Here is a 16,171-nt window from a genome sequence, read left to right as displayed (position 1 = left end):
CTAGATGACCTAATAGGACTTTTCCATCTGTGATTGCTATACCTGTGTGTAGCTGCAGCTAAAGTTTGCTTATGCTATTTGTAGGATGGACTTATGGCATTGTACGTATACTTATTGGCTCCCATTTCCCCTCACCACAGACTGGGGACAAACGAAGACCTGCATCACTTATTTTCATTAGTTTTGTTTGCTCTCATTACAGTTTCTTCTTACGTCTTATTTTATCTGCCTGTCAAAAGTGAACAGTAAAAACGCTGATAAATAATTCATCAAGAATCCTAAATGACTCCAGGGATAAGATAAATGGAAAAACTATAGCAACGACTATAGAATGAGTGAGCTTATAAATGTTCTAATTTTGGCTGACCTTAGAGACGTCACAGAGCAGAGTCTTGTAGCAGACTGGAAAAGAGGGAGGGAGGTGGAGAGGGATTACAAACTCATATTGGCATTTGGAACCTATAAAAAATAGAAGTCAGCTGCCTTAAGCATCTCACCCTCTTTTTGTTTTCTAGCTGTGAAAGCAGGTAATTCTTGGTGTTACAGTGTCCCATTCATTGTCGTCGTTCCACGTCGTTGTTTCTGTGATGCCTATTATATCAATATCCTCATTTAATACCAGGCACTTACGTTCGCACATCTCTATATTTAAACTTCTAGCATTTGTATACAAACACTTTTAAAATTTGTCACTTTTTAGTTGTCTGCCTTCATGTGATGTAACTGAATGGAAGTCTTTTTCATTTGACTGTTTCTCTTCAGTTCCTACCTGTACTTTATCAAATTCTCTTTACTAGGATATTGAGAATCCTGGTTAATAGATCCCCCTCTCTATGGGATGTCTCTGTCTGAATTACGTGCTCCTCTGCACCTGTTGGCTTTCCACCAGCCCTTAGCTTAAAAACTCCTCTCTGACCTTTTTAATTTTACGTGCCAGCAATCTGATTCTGTTTTGGTTTAGGTGGAGCCCATCCTTCCTGTATAGGCTCCTCTTTTCCCAAAAGATTCCCCAATTCCTAATAAATCTGTCACAAATTCCTAGGCCCAAGGTAGTACTGTTTGTTTGCAGTATGCCTTAACAGATAACCCCAGGTAAGTGGGTGGTGGCAAGAAGTTTTTATAGAATCTTTTCCCGGTACTTCAATACAACATTCAAATGTGTCTCACCCATGCTGAGAAGATGCCCTGCAAAGCAGCAGCAGCGGTAATGGCCCACAGATATATCTGGTACTGGGGAAAATCAAGGGCCAGATTTTCTGTCGGTAGTGCTCAGCACCCGCTACCTGGGTCAGATTTCAGAAGTACTCAACTCCCATTTAGGTACCTAAATTAAGCTGCTGGATTTTATCAAGTGCTCAGCACCTGGTAGCTTCCATGGTTCTCAATTCAGATTGATTAGGTTCAATACTGAATGGCAAATAAATCTTTATTGGGGTGATTGGTAGTTCAGGGGCTTGCTAATGAGACATGGACCCTATGTTACTGGTTCAAATCCAGCACAGGGCAGTAGTCACCGAAGTTTGCCATCATCTGATGTCTGCTGTTCGATGATGTATGGCAAGTGATTTGCTGATCTCACATATTAAGTACTTAACCACTTACATCAACAAACATGCTTTCAGCATTTATTGGCTGAAATAGGCTCAGTTCTGCACTTCTTACTTACATTAATCTCCCAATGAGGTCAACTGAAATAAGGAATTCAAGACTGGATCCAATTAAGGCACTGATTTAAAGGCGTGATCCTACAACCATTAAAGTCAAGAGCAAAACTCGCCTTGATTTATCATTGATCATCTCCTAAATGAATTGCCTGCTAAGGCACAGACCAGTTTAAAACACATTTAATATGTAATAATGTTATGCATCTAACAAGTTACTACTGAATTGAGTTTGTTTCACAATCTAGTAATAAACCTTTTACAGTAGTTCACTGTGCAGCTTCACAATGACCAATTTCTTAGACTTGCAAGTGCAACAATTTTGGTTAATTTTATTAATATATATATATTGTTTCATAGTTACCAGAAATAACACAGTACTTCTGGAAAACGTTAGTTTTATATTCTATGACCCTTCAAACAAAAATTCATTGATTTCTCAATATACAACTCCAAAACACTTAAATGTAATATACTTTGCTTGTAATTTATTATACTATGCCTTATTTTTCACTACATGCTGTACCTATAAAGAGATATCTCTACACCAGGGGTTCCCAAACTTGTTCCGCTGCTTGTGCCGGGAAAGCCCCTGGCGGGCTGGGCCGATTTGTTTACCTGCCATGTCCACAGGTTTGGCTGATTGTGGCTCCCAGGGGCTGCGGTTCGCGGCTCCAGGCCAATGGGAGCTGCTGGAAGCGGCGGCCAGTATGTCCCTTAGCCCGCACCGCTTCCAGCAGCTCCCATTGCCCTGGAGCAGCGAACTGTGGCCACTGGGAGCCATGATCGGCTGAACCTGCGGATGCGGCAGGTAAACAAACCGGCCCAGCCTGCCAGGGGCTTTCCCTGCACAAGCGGCAGAACAAGTTTGGGAACCCCTGCTCTACACCATGGGTGAAATCCTAGCTCCATTAAAGTTAATGGCAAAACTTCCATTGTCTTCAGTAGGGCTAGGATTTCACCCCATATTATTAGCACAATCTAGAATACTGAAAACAGAAATACTTGAATATCTTCACCATTTAAAGGAACTGTTTAAGTCCAGACAGCTCCAGCAGTCTGGCAGCACAGTATGTAATGACACACAAGATCTACATCCACAATTCTTCATGTGGTGAAAGAATGGATTTGCTACCTCTTGAGAAGGATACAAAGTTTACCAACTTGAAGAATCCAGAAGCTTGATATGATAACGTTATGTTTGGTGAACAACAAGAGGTTTGTCCAACTCTTTGACCATGAGGAAATATTACAACATAGCTGTTGCTGTACAGAGGGAGGATTGCATGATAAAGGAAGAAAATGGTGGACGGGACTACAGGGGTTAAGTCAATGCCCTGCATTCTCACTCAGGCAAGTCTTAGCCCTTAAACCATGATATAAAAGAAATGAGAAATTTTGGTCAGACTATGGGTGAGGAAGAGCCAGAAATGATGCCTCAGGCGCCACTAAACCAGCAACCACACACCACACAACAGAACCACTAACCCAGGAACCTATCCTTGCAACAAAGCCCGTTGCCAACTGTGTCCACATATTTATTCAGGGGACACCATCATAGGGCCTAATCACATCAGCCACACTATCAGAGGCTCGTTCACCTGCACATCTACCAATGTGAGATATGCCATCATGTGCCGCAATGCCCCTCTGCCATGTACATTGGTCAAACTGGACAGTCTCTACATAAAAGAATAAATGGACACAAATCAGATGTCAAGAATTATAACATTCATAAACCAGTCGGAGAACACTTCAGTCTCTCTGGTCACTCAATTACAGACCCAAAAGTCGCAATATTACAACAAAAAGACTTCAAAAACAGACTCCAGCGAGAGACTGCTGAATTGGAATTAATTTGCAAACTGGATACAATTAACTCAAGCTTGAATAGAGACTGGGAGTGGTTGAGTCATTATACAAAGTAAAACTATTTCCCCATGTTTATTTCCCCCCCCCCCCAGACGTTCTTGTTAACTGCTGGAAATGGCCCACCTTCATTATCACTGCAAAAGGTTTTCTCCCTCCCCCCCCCCCCCCCCCGGCTCTCCTGCTGGTAATAGCTCATCTTAAGTGATCATGCTCCTTACAGTGTGTATGATAACACCCATTTTTTCATGTTCTGTGTGATTATAAATCTCCTCACTGTGTTTTCCACTGAATGCATCTGATGAAGTGAGCTGTAGCTCACGAAAGCTTATGCTCAAATAAATTGGTTAGTCTCTAAGGTGCCACAAGTACTCCTTTTCTTTTTACAACAATTACCTGCTTTCACAGCTAGAAAACAAGAAGAGAGTGAGATGCTTAAGGCAGCTGGCTTCTATTTTTTATAGGTTCCAAATGCCAATATGAGTTTGTAATTCCTGTCCACCTCCCTCCCTCTTTCATACAAAATATTTCGGAATGACAGAACAGCTTGTGTTGGTGGAGGAGTGGCACTATATGTAAAAGAAAGCATAGAGTGGAATATAGTAAAAATCTTAAATGAATCAAACTGTACCCTAGAATCTCTATGGATAGAAATTCCATGCTTGAATAATAGGAGCATAGCAGTAGGAGTATGCTACCAACAACCTGACCAGGATGGTGACTATGAAATGCTCTGGAGATGAGAGACGCTATACAAATAGACAACTCAATAATAATGGTGGATTTCAGCTATCGCCATATTGACTGGGTATATGTCACTTCAAGACAGGTTGCAGAAATATAGTTTCTGGGACACCATTAATGACCGCTTCTTGGAGCGGCTAATTCTGGAACCCACAAGTGGAAAGGCAATTCCTGATTTAGTCCTAAGTGGAGCATAGGATATGGTACAAGAGGTGAATATACCTGAACCACTAGGTAGTAGTGACCATAATATAATTAAATTTAACATCCGTGGAGGGGGGAAATACCAAACCCCCCCCCCAAAAACACTAGTATTTAATTTCAGAAAGGGGAACTACACAAAAATGAGGAAACTAGTTAAATAGAAATTAAAAGGAACAGCCACAAGAATAAAATGCCTGCAAGTTACATGGAGACTTTTTTAAAAACACCACAGTAGAGGCGTACATTACAGATACCCCAAATTATAAAGAATAGTAAGGACCAAAAAATGCCACCATGGCTAAACAGAGTAAAACAAGTGACTAGAGGCATAAAGGCATCCTTTAAAAATTGGAAGTCAAATCCTACTGAGGAAAATAGAAAAGAGCATAAATTCTGGCAAGTCAAGTTGTAAAAGTGTAATTAGGCTGAAAAATAATTTGAAGAGCAATTAGCAAAAGAAGCAAAAACTAACAGCATTTTTTTAAAAGTACATCAGAAGCAGGAAACAACCAGTGGGGCCACTGGATGATCAAGGTGATAAAGGAGCACTCAAGGAAGACAAGGCCGTTGTGGAGAAACTAAATTAATTCTTTGCATCTATCTTCACTGCAGAAGATGTGAGGGAGATTTCTACATCTGAGCCATTCTTTTTAGGTGACCAATCTGAGGAACTGTCCCAAACTGAGATTTCAATAGAAGAGATTTTGGAACAAACTGATAAATAAAAGAGTAATAAGTCACCAGGAACAGATGGTGTTCACCCAAGAGTTCTGAAGGAACTCAGATGTGAAATTGCAGAACTGCTAATTGTGGGATGTAACCTATCACTTAAATCAGTTTCTGTACCAGATGACTGAAGGATAGCTAATGTGATGCCAATTTTTTAAAAAGGCTCCAGAGGTGATCCTGGCAACTGCAGACCCGTAAGCCTAAATTCAGTACCAGGCAAATTGGTTGAAACTATAGTGAAGAACAGAATTATCGGACATAGATGAACATGATTTGTTGGGAAGAGTCAACAAGGCTTTGTAAAGGGGAAATCATGTCTCACCAATCTATTAGAATTCTTTGAGGGGGTCACAAACATGTGGACATGGGTGATCCGTTGGATTCAGTGTACTTGGACTTTCAGGAAGCCTTTGACAAGGTCTCTCACCAAAGGCTCTTAAGCAAACTAAGCAATGATGGGAGAAGAGGAAATGTCATTTCATGGATCTGTAATTGATTAAAAGACAGGAAATAAAGGGCAGGAATAAATGGTCAGTTTTAAGAATAGAGAAAGGCAGACAGCAGTGTCCCCCAGGGATCTGCACTGGGATCAAAGCTGTTCAACATATACATAAATGATCTGGAAAAAGGGGTAAAGAGTGAGGTGGCAAAGTTTGCAGATGATCCAAAGTTACTGAAGATAGTAAAGTCCAAAGTAGACTGCAAAGAGTTACAAAGGGATCTCACAACACTGTGTGACTGGGCAACAAAATGGCAGATGAAATTCAACATTGATAAATACAAAATAATGCATATTGGAAAACAATTTCAACTATACATACAAAGTGATGGGGTGTTAATTAGCTATTAGCACTCAAGAAAGGGATCTTGGAGTGATTTTGGCTACTCCCTGACACAGGATAAGATTAACATGTTTTAGGATTACTTCAGGAAGCATCAAAGAGGGAGTGAGATGGCAAGATTGCTCTTGTCAGCCAGCCTCCCTCACCCCTTCCCTCATACTCACACCCATTCATTCACACACTCCCCTCTGACACATTGACAGTGAGTTCTATTTCCTGTGCTATTAATTACTCCCCCGCCCCATCGAGGCTGTTATTGGGTCTCAATAGTTAGAGCAATCATTTAGACTTCAAACTAGTAATATCAAGCTAGCTATAAAGTGACCCCCTTTCCTCACAGTGAGGATTTCCGTTTTCGTTTCAGTGCTGGGCTTTTGCAAAATCCTCCTTGTGATCACTGAATTTCAAGTGATCTTGAAATGTTTGGTCTGGGGGACCAAAAATCTCTTTGATCAAATGGAGGAATCCAGATAACTCTAGGTAGTTTGCCATCTTTACCATTGCTTTTCCTCAATAACAATCCAAGAATAGCTTGGTATGACTAGAAAAAGAAGAGAGGTAGCTTATCCCAGTTTGAGGCAACTTCTCTCTGTTTTTCATACAAATATGTTCAGTTATTATGACATTCAAATATGTGCTAACATACATCTTGTTTTAATTTCAGTGTTTTTGTATTGCTTCCCTGCAATTTCTCTTCTTGGCCTTTTCCCTCAAATCAACACCTTCTGTATATATCTCTTGGAACAAATAGACATGTTACTTTTTGGTGGTTCTGGTAAGTAGCTTATTGTCACCTGAGCTCATCTTTTATGCCCACAGCCATAAATTAAGCTGGATTGTACTCCATATTTTGAGGCCCCATTCACACTACAGTTGAAACAGTGCTAGTGGCTGTCACGCAGTTACACATGGTTTCTTGCATATGGACAAGGATTTGTTCTGAGAACAGCAGTACTTAAACTGTGCGCTAGACTGTGAACCACTCCCACAGAAATGTTTTTAGAATGTCTAACATGATCCTTGGCAAAACTTAAATCCTTTTCCATATGAGAGAAAACACGTTAGAAGCATGGTGATTTCTGTCATCATTTCAAGCACAATGTGGATAAGCCCAAAAAGAGAGAGGGACTATTTAGTAGTTTTTTCCCCCCTGTAGCTCAAATAAGAAAAAAAAATCAAATGGCTAAAACTACCATATGCATCTGGGGTAGTTTTTCCTTAACTTCTTGACTCTTGAATAATGTAGTAGATCTGAGGGCAAAACATATTGGGTGAAACCATGACCCCACCAAAGTGAAGGGCAGTTTTGCTCCGACTTCCATGGAGCCAGAATTTCACCCGGTGAGAGTGCTACCAAATATGCTGACCTCCCCCCCCCCCCCAACGTTGTTTTTTATTTCAGAGGAATGCTGCAATGGAATTCAGCAGTATAAGGGTTAAAGCATTTTAAAGCAGCATCCTTCCTTTCCTCCTCTTCAAAAATGAAAAAAGGATAGGCGGCAATATTTTGGCAGGGCATATAAATATACAAAATGATGGACCTTTAGGGTGAAATCCTGGTCCCAATGAAGTCAATGGCAAAACTCCCATTGATTTAATGAGGCCAGAATTTCACCCTTAGACTCTTGAGGAGCTTGTTTAACTGATCAAAATATTGAAGGCTTTCTTTATACAAAGAAAGAGAATAACACTGTGATACAAGATTTCTATTAATTAAATTCTGGTTGAGCAAGTCCTTTTTTGTTTTGCTTTTGGTTGCAACTTGTTTCATCTAGAAAGTATAAAACGTTTGATGTCTGTATTTCAGCTGCTGCTGGATTGATATCTGCCCTATACAGTATTTCTCGAAGTTTTGTAGTTGTGATTGTACTGTATGCTTTCTGCTTCAATGCAGTGAAGGTAAGTGGAAATAACTGCGGTGGCAAAATGGACTAACCATGCTTCAGGAGATACTCTAGTTTAGTGAGTGGCTTTAGGTCTAATTTGTCGTGCATCCATTTTATCAATTCTTATTTCCCCAAATAACTTAAAACATGGCTTGTAAATGTACTTTGTATAAGCTACTCTGTAATATTTAGATATCTAAGTGAAATACTGGCATAAATGTTAACCTATCACCCATGACTTCATGGAACACTAGAGTCTGGCCATCCTACCTGAAATTGTTGCATTGTGTTTTCAATACAAAGGGCCAAAAGCAGCCGTGGCATAAATAGGCACGGTTCCCACCAAACTTCAGAGCAAGTTACTCCTGATCATGCCCATGTTGAATTTGGTCGAAATTCTTAACAAAGACTCTGCTTTCTTTAAAACAAAACAAAACCAAACTATGCGCACACCCACACACACACCACAAAGCAACTTCCCTCCCCCTTTTTTAAATTACAACAGCATGCAGTACAGTTGCTCTAATTTTGAGCTTGTTATATTTTCTACACAACCTTGTTAGGCTACATGTACACTGCAAAAAAACCAAAACAAAACTGATGGCAGCGAATCTCAAAGCCTGGGTCATCTGACTAAGGCTCACAGGGCTCAAAAAAGCAGTGTCCATGTTCCCACTTGGGCTGGAGCCTAGGCTCTGAAACCCGCCCCTCTCAGTGGGTTTCAGAGCCTGAACTCCAGCCCAAGTGGGAATGTCTATACTACTATTTTGTGCCCCATTGCATGAGCCTGAGTCAGTTGACCCAAACACTGAGACTCTCTGCCATTGGTGTTTTTTTTTTGTGGTGTAAATGTACCCATAATTATGGTGGCTACTAACACTATACCATAATTTAAAATCTATCTACATTTTCATTGTTAAACCTGTTTCTTGGCGGGAGGGGGCGGGGTTAATATAGGCCCATAATGAAATTTGGTCTACAAGGTCTAGAGTAATGAATTTATATAGGATATATATAATTTCTCTAATACTACACAGCCCCTGTCCTTCTCATTTGGCAATGCTTAAGTTGCAAAAGTAGAGGAAAATAGATGTTTTAATTTTTTTTTGTCATTTTGTGCTGGGTATAATTTAATTTTTTTATGATCAGATTGTGTGTGTCCTCTGTAATTTTTGGTGTGTCATTTAAACAAACGAACATTGGAGGTGAAATCTTGGTTCCATTTAACTCAGTGGCAAAATTCTGGTTGACCTCAGGATTTCACCCTAGATCTTGTGAGGTAAAAATGAACTCTCTTTCCTTAATGTTTTTTATAGTACTTTTTATAGTTGGGAGGAGGGTTGGGTCGGAGCCATGTGCAGAGAGAGGATTTTGAGGCACCAATTAGCAGGAAACTGGTCATGTGTGGAGGGGCCCTTTTGAGGATGGAAGTTGTTGTAGGTGTCTGGGAAAGGGTCAGGTCTCTTATGAAGATGGAAAAGGAAGGATCGGTAGGGTAGGGGAGAGTTAGGGAGGCTGTGAGGTGGAGTGTTTAAAAATAGTTTTTGTAAATAACATAAAGGAAAAGCCTTTGAAAATATTTTCCCTTTTATACAACTCTTTCTTTTTCAGCATATTAGTTTAAATTACAACATGCAGGTGGCTTTGCAGATGAGCAATCTTGCCCATGGGTTAGACTTCAAACTGCTTAGAAATATGCTTATAATGCTACCCTGAAGTTGGAGAGTGCTGTGAGAGATTTACAAGATATCTGCTGTAAATTACCCATGTTAAGTGCAGATTTTCTCTTCACACAGAAAAATTATACCTAATTTGAATTTTTATTGTACTGTTCTCCTGAAGATATTTATAAGCAGGATAATTTAAAGCATATAGAGATAATTCCACTTGCTTTGGCTCATAACCTGAGTCCACTAGGGTTTTAAAAGTCTCATACATCTTTCCTTTATACAACATGAAAGGAGCACTGGCATAAACCTCCCTTGTTCCCAAGTCTAACCTAAATCGTTTTGTCTCTCTAGGCAGTTACCTAGACTATTGTAAGGGAATGATTCTTCCACTCTTATTCATGAGTAGTACCTGACACTGTGAGTAACCCCACTGATTTCAGTGAGACTATTTGTGGAGGAAGGGTACTAATTCAACTTAAGGGAGCGCAGCAGAATGTGGTCCTAAACAGTGACCATTGTGAAATGCGTGCTTATGTCTGTGTCAGAAACAAAGTAGTATTTTTTGACAGGTAGTGGACTTGATTCTTGAGTCATACTGAAATCATTGGCGTAACAGTGCACACTCACCTGTTGTGAGCGCCTCCTATGATCTGGGTGCAAACCTGCACTCTCTCTTTTCAAGGTGCCTCCTGTTGGCTGTTGCCTCATCAGGTGGGTCTTAGTGGCTCATCCCTCTGGCTAAGTCACACAGTCAAACACGTGAATGAACAAACAGGGCTTGTCGCTGTGTCCTTGGTAATGTCTGCAGCCCTGTCTCTGGGCTCAGTTCTCAGCCCCTTCTGGGCTAGCTTTAAGCCTGCCCATGCCCTGTTATAGAGCAGTGCCCCAGCAGTGCCCCTGTTATTGAGCAGTGCTTCCTGGACACTCTTCAAGTCCTGCCCTTCATTTGGGCTTCTAAATGAATCTTGTCCCCTTCTCAGGGCTTTGGCCACTCTGCCAGTGGGCAGTGGGGGGACCCAGGCATGCCACTACTCCGGGTCCCGACCCAGGGACACTATAAATAGCAGCCTGTGCTGCTTCCTGTAATACTGTAGTTGCTGCTGCTATTCCCAGGGCCACTTCCCATGTAGCCCCTTACCTCAGGGCTGAAGTTCTCTGGCTGTTCCCTGCTTGAGCAGGGTCTCTCTGAGGCCTTCCCGCCTGGAGAGTTTCACAGCCTTTCAAGTCCTCCTCACCCTTCTGGTCCCAGCCAGCAACTGATCTGCTCAGAACCTGCAGCTCCTTTTAACTGGGCCTGCTGCACTCTGATGAGCTGCTTCCCTGCAGCCTTTCTAGGCAGGCCAGGAGGACCCACCTTCACGTCTCCTTTTCTGGGATGTGGTGTGGTAGGTCCGTGAGGCCTTGAGCAGGGAGCCTCAAAGGGCCTGGTACAGCCCATCACAATTGTACACTAGAGACTACAGCTCAGGCACCATAGAGTCTGGTTCACTAAGGTGTAGTTTCCAATGAATGGGGGAAAGTGATATTATTAAGCATGTGGTAATCTCAAAGACGCAAATTATGAATTCCAAACTTGTCAGGTTTCAAAGCTACTATTTATGTATATTAAGGTAATGCCTAGGAAACCGCACTGAGGATCAGGGCCCCATTGTGCTAGGTACTGTGCATACCAGTTACAAAGAAGACCGTGTGTGCTCCAGAACTTCATGTGGAACAAGATGCAACAAATGAATGACACAGATAGTTGGGGAGTATTTATCTTATATGTGCTATGTTATATGGCTAAGGAATTATAATAATATGTTTGATTTGACTAGACATATGGGGTAGTGATGACTGGGAGGGCAAGATAAGGAACAGAGCAGCTAGCAGAAGCAGAAACTGCAGTTCACCACTGGCTTAACCAATGCCAGAGTTCAAAATTCACTTTTTTGGGGGTCTCTTTTTATTTTTATTCAAATTTGTCAGAAGCAACAGAAAAAAACACATGTTGGATATTTTTAATATATTATGGAGATAAAGAAATACAGCAGCCAAAAAGATATAGGATAGGAAAACATGATAGCTTGACCCAGAAACAGAAATTATGAGCATACAAAACATATTGCTCGTCTGAAACTTAAATCCATCAAATCTATACCTGTTTATTGGCAGGACGTCTTATATCTCAGCAGGTATAAGCAGCAATGTGCTATTTCCTGAACTAAATTGAAGAACAGATATGTATCCTAGTGGCTTTCACTGTTTTCACTGGCAGATTATTGCTCATGCCAAACACTCAGATGGAAAAAGACCTTCCAATGATATCAAACTTGAACCTCTCATTCCTTAAAAGCTTCTTGTGTCCTCATGTTTTTATATTATCCTGTAGAATGAATAGGTTCAGCCTTATTTTCCCTCTTTAGGTATTTGCATAAACAGACTTTTTCTGGCCCTTCTTTAAAAATTAAAGTGTGGATATTTTTATTTGTAACCACACTTTTAAAATATGAAAACTCCCAAATTGGAAATATTTTAAAATAAAATTGCTATTTTAATTAGATTGATTATGACACTGTTCATTCTTTTCCTTAGTGCCTTGGTTTGAAGGATGAACAGTGAGTGCTAGAATAAACTAATACAGGTTATGCAAGTGTGAGAAATTGTGAAGAAAGTAGGTTGAGGAGGCTTTGTTAGACTGTTTGAGTTTTGAGAATAATCAAAGGATTAGAAAGGTGATCAGACAAAGAGATTAGAGATGTGAGGTTGGTTAGCAGTAATCTACTGCTAGGTTAAGTTAGTTCTCATGCTGTCGATTGGACAACGCACAGCCGACAGAACATGTTATGTGACTTTATGATCTGTCCTGAGCCAAATCCAGCATGTTGCTGGGTAGGATAGCTGTGAGGGACAGATGTTTGTCCAGCCCTTGTGTTTTATGCCTTCCCGGAGGGGGGTGTGGGGGGGTCTTTGTTATCCTGCTTTCACTGGGTCAAAGTTGAAGGTGACTTTGCAGGGAGTTTGGTCGGCATTTGGAGCAAATAAACATACTACATTTGAGAGCATTGGCCAACTGTTTGAGAGACCAGGACTTGATTAGTTAGAAAATGGATCTCTTCATTTGATTTGAATTCATACCATTTGATGTTTTAATCATTCAGAGATGCTTCCTCTCAGTGGGGTCCAGCGTCTTTTCAATCTTGACAGAGAGAGGCCATGTTTCAGTCCCATAGGTCAGAATACTGACTATCAAAGTCTCTCTGCTTATCAGTGTAACTAATAGAAGTCAAATGGGTTTATGGAGAATACATCTTGTCAAACTAATGATATTTTTAATGAGATTACAGATTTGGTTGATAAAGGTTATAGAGTTGACGTAATACACACAGACGTCTGTAACAGAGAAATCTTCGGTGAGCTTAAACACAAAAAGGAAAGTTACAAGAAGTGGACACTCGGACAGATGACTAGGGACAACATCACAGACAATGTCATCTCTCAGACTGCTGCACTGGGCAGCACAGTACGGGGAGGAGGTGAGCAACCCTCAGTGGTGAAAGAACAGGTTAAGGACTACTTAGAAAAGCTGGACATGCACAAGTCCATGGGTCCGGATTTAATGCATCCGTGGGTGCTGAGGGAGTTGGCTGATGTGATTGCAGAGCCATTGGCCATTATCTTTGAAAACTCATAGTGATCAGGGGAGGTCCCGGACAATTGGAAAAAAGGAAATATAGTGCCCATCTTTAAAAAAGGGAAGAAGGAGAATCTGGGGAATTATAGACCGGTCAGCCTCGCTGCAGTCCATGGACTAGGTCCTGCAGACATCTATTTTGAAGAACTTGGAGGAGAGGAAGGTGATCAGGAACAGTCAACACGGATTCACCAGGGCAGGTCATGCCTGACCAACCCGATTGCCTTCTATGATGAGATAACTGGCTCTGTGAATATGGGGAAAGTGGTGGATGTGATATATCTTGACTTTAGCAAAGCTTTTGATATGGTCTCCCACAGTATTCTTAGCAGCAATTTAAAAAAGTATGGATTGGATGAATGGACTATAAGGTGCACAGAAAGCTGGCTAGATCGTTGGGCTCAACTGGTACTGATCAATGGCTTAATGTCTAGTTGGCAGCCGGTATCAAGCGGAGTGCCCAAGGGGTGGGTCCTGGGGCCGGTTTTGTTCAACGTCTTCATTAATGATCTGGATGATGGGATGGATTGCACTGTCAGCAAGCTCGCAGATGACACTAAGCTGCGGGGAGAGATAGATACGCTGGAGGGTAGGGATAGGGTCCAGAGGGACCTAGACAAATTGGAGGATTGGGCCAAAAGAAATCTGATGAGGTTCAACAAGGACAAGTGCAGAGTCCTGCACTTAGGACGGAAGAATCCCGTGCACCGCTACAGGCTGGGGACCGACTGGCTAAGCAGTAGTTCTGCAGAAAAGGACGTGGGGATTGCAGTGGACAAGAAGCTAGATATGAGTCAACAAGGTGCCCGTGTTTCCAAGAAGGCTAACGGCATATTGGGCTGTATTAATAGGGACATTGCAAGCCGATTGGGGGAAGTGATTATTCCCCTCTATTCGGCACTGGTGAGGCCACATCTGGAGTATTGCGTCCAGTTTTTGGCCCCCTGCTACAGAAAAGATGTGGATAAATTGGAGAGAGACCAGCAGAGGGCAAAGAAAATGATTAGGGGGCTGGGGCACGTGATTTATGAGGAGAGGCTGAGGGAACTGGGCTTATTTAGTCTGCAGAAGAGACGAGTGAGGGGGGATTTGATAGCAGCCTTCAACTACCTGAAGGGGGGTTCCAAAGAGGATGGAGCTAGGCTGTTCTCAGTGGTTGTAGATGACAGAACAAGGAGCAATGGTCTCAAGTTGCAGTGGTGGCAGTCTAGGTTGGATATTAGGAAAAACTATTTCACTTGGAGGGTGGTGAAGCACTTGCATGGGTTACCTAGGGAGGTGTTGGAATCTCCATATTTAGAGGTTTTTAAGGCCCGGCTTGACAAAGCCCTGGCTAGGATGATTTAGTTGGGGTTGGTCCTGCTTTGAGCAGGGGGTTGGACTAGATGACCTCCTGAGGTCTCTCCCATCCCTAATCTTCTATGATTCTCTAAGGGTGTTTGACTTGGTACCACATGACATTTTGATTAAAAAACTAGAATAGTATAAAATTCAGATGGCAGACGTTAAATAATTAAAAACTGGCTAACCGATAATGCTCAAAATGTAGTTGTAAGTGAGGAATAGTCATCAAGCAGGTGTATTTCCAGTGGGGTCCCAGAGGGATCTATTCTTGGCACTGCTGTTTAACACTTTTTTCAATTACCTGGAAGAAAACATAAACTCATCACTGATAAAGTTTGTAGATGACACAAAAATTGGAGGAAAGATAAATTATGAAGAGGACAGGTTACTGATTGAGTGATCTGCTTGGTAAAATGGACACAAATGAACAATATGTGTTTAAAATTTACACATTTATATTTACTTGCTTTGGGAACAAAGAATGTAAGCCACACTTACAGGAGGGGGGCTCTGTCCTGGGAAGCAGTGACTCTGAAAAACATATGGGGCTTGTGGTGGATAATCAGCTGAACATGACCTCCCAAAGTGATGCTGTGGCCAAAAGAGTTAATATAATCCTGGGATTCATAAACAGGGGAATCTCGAGCAAGTATGGAGAGGTTCTTTTAACTCTGCATTTGGCACTGGTGCGACCACTGCTGGAATACTGTGTCCAGTTCTGGCATGCACAGTTCAAGAAGGATGTTGATAAATTGGAGAGGGTTCAGAGAAGACCCACTCAGAATGATTAGATAGGGATAGATAATAAGTACATATCACAATGCCACTATACTGAATCCTGTGTGCAGTTCTGGTCTCTCTCAAAAAAGATATATTAGAAATGGAAAAGTACAGAGAAGGGTAACAGAAATGACTTCCTTATGAGGAGAAATTAAAAAGAGAGGGACTGTTCTGCTTGAAAAGAGATGACTAAGGGGGGAATATGATAGAAGTCTATAAAATCATGCATTGGGTGGAAAAAGGAATAAGGAAGCATTATTTAACGCTACACGTAACACAAGAACCAGGGGTCACTCAATGAAATTAATAGGCAGCAGATTTAAAACAAACAAAGGAAACACTTCTTCACACAACTCACAGTGAACCTGTGAAATTTGTTGCCAGGGGATTTTGTGAAGGCAAAACTATAACTGGATTTTAAAAAAGAATTAGATAAGTTCATGGAGGATAGGTCCATCAGTGGCTATTAGCCAAGATGGTCAGGGATGCACCCTGTGCTCTGGGTGTCCCTAAGCCTCTGACTATCAGATGCTGGGAGTGGATGACCGGAGATGGGTCACTAGATGATTGCCCTGTTCTGTTCATTTCCTTTGAAGCATCTGGCATTGGCCACTGTCAGAAGGCAGGATGGACCATATGGTCTAGATGGTCTCCCCATTAAGTCCATTCTTCCTGCGTTCCCACTGGCCGGGAACGGCGAACTGTGGCCGCTGGGAGCAGCCTTGCCTGCAGACGGTCAATGTAAACAAACTGTCTTGCAGCCCGCCAG

General features: G+C 41.7%; 1 protein-coding gene across 1 annotated transcript in view; it reads left to right on the top strand.

Moving 5' to 3' along the window:
• Window positions 1-16,171, top strand: part of PCNX2 (pecanex 2) — a 238,070-nt gene that overhangs the window by 64,226 nt on the left and 157,673 nt on the right. The window contains exons 14-15 of the mRNA XM_074948848.1: window positions 6,714-6,824; window positions 7,857-7,948. Of these exons, the coding sequence (XP_074804949.1) occupies window positions 6,714-6,824; window positions 7,857-7,948 (203 nt within the window). The remainder of the gene's footprint in view (window positions 1-6,713; window positions 6,825-7,856; window positions 7,949-16,171) is intronic.

Source organism: Natator depressus, chromosome 3 (genome assembly GCF_965152275.1).
Source record: "Natator depressus isolate rNatDep1 chromosome 3, rNatDep2.hap1, whole genome shotgun sequence".
Lineage (NCBI taxonomy): Eukaryota > Metazoa > Chordata > Testudines > Cheloniidae > Natator > Natator depressus.
This window is presented reverse-complemented; position numbering and strand designations above follow the sequence as displayed.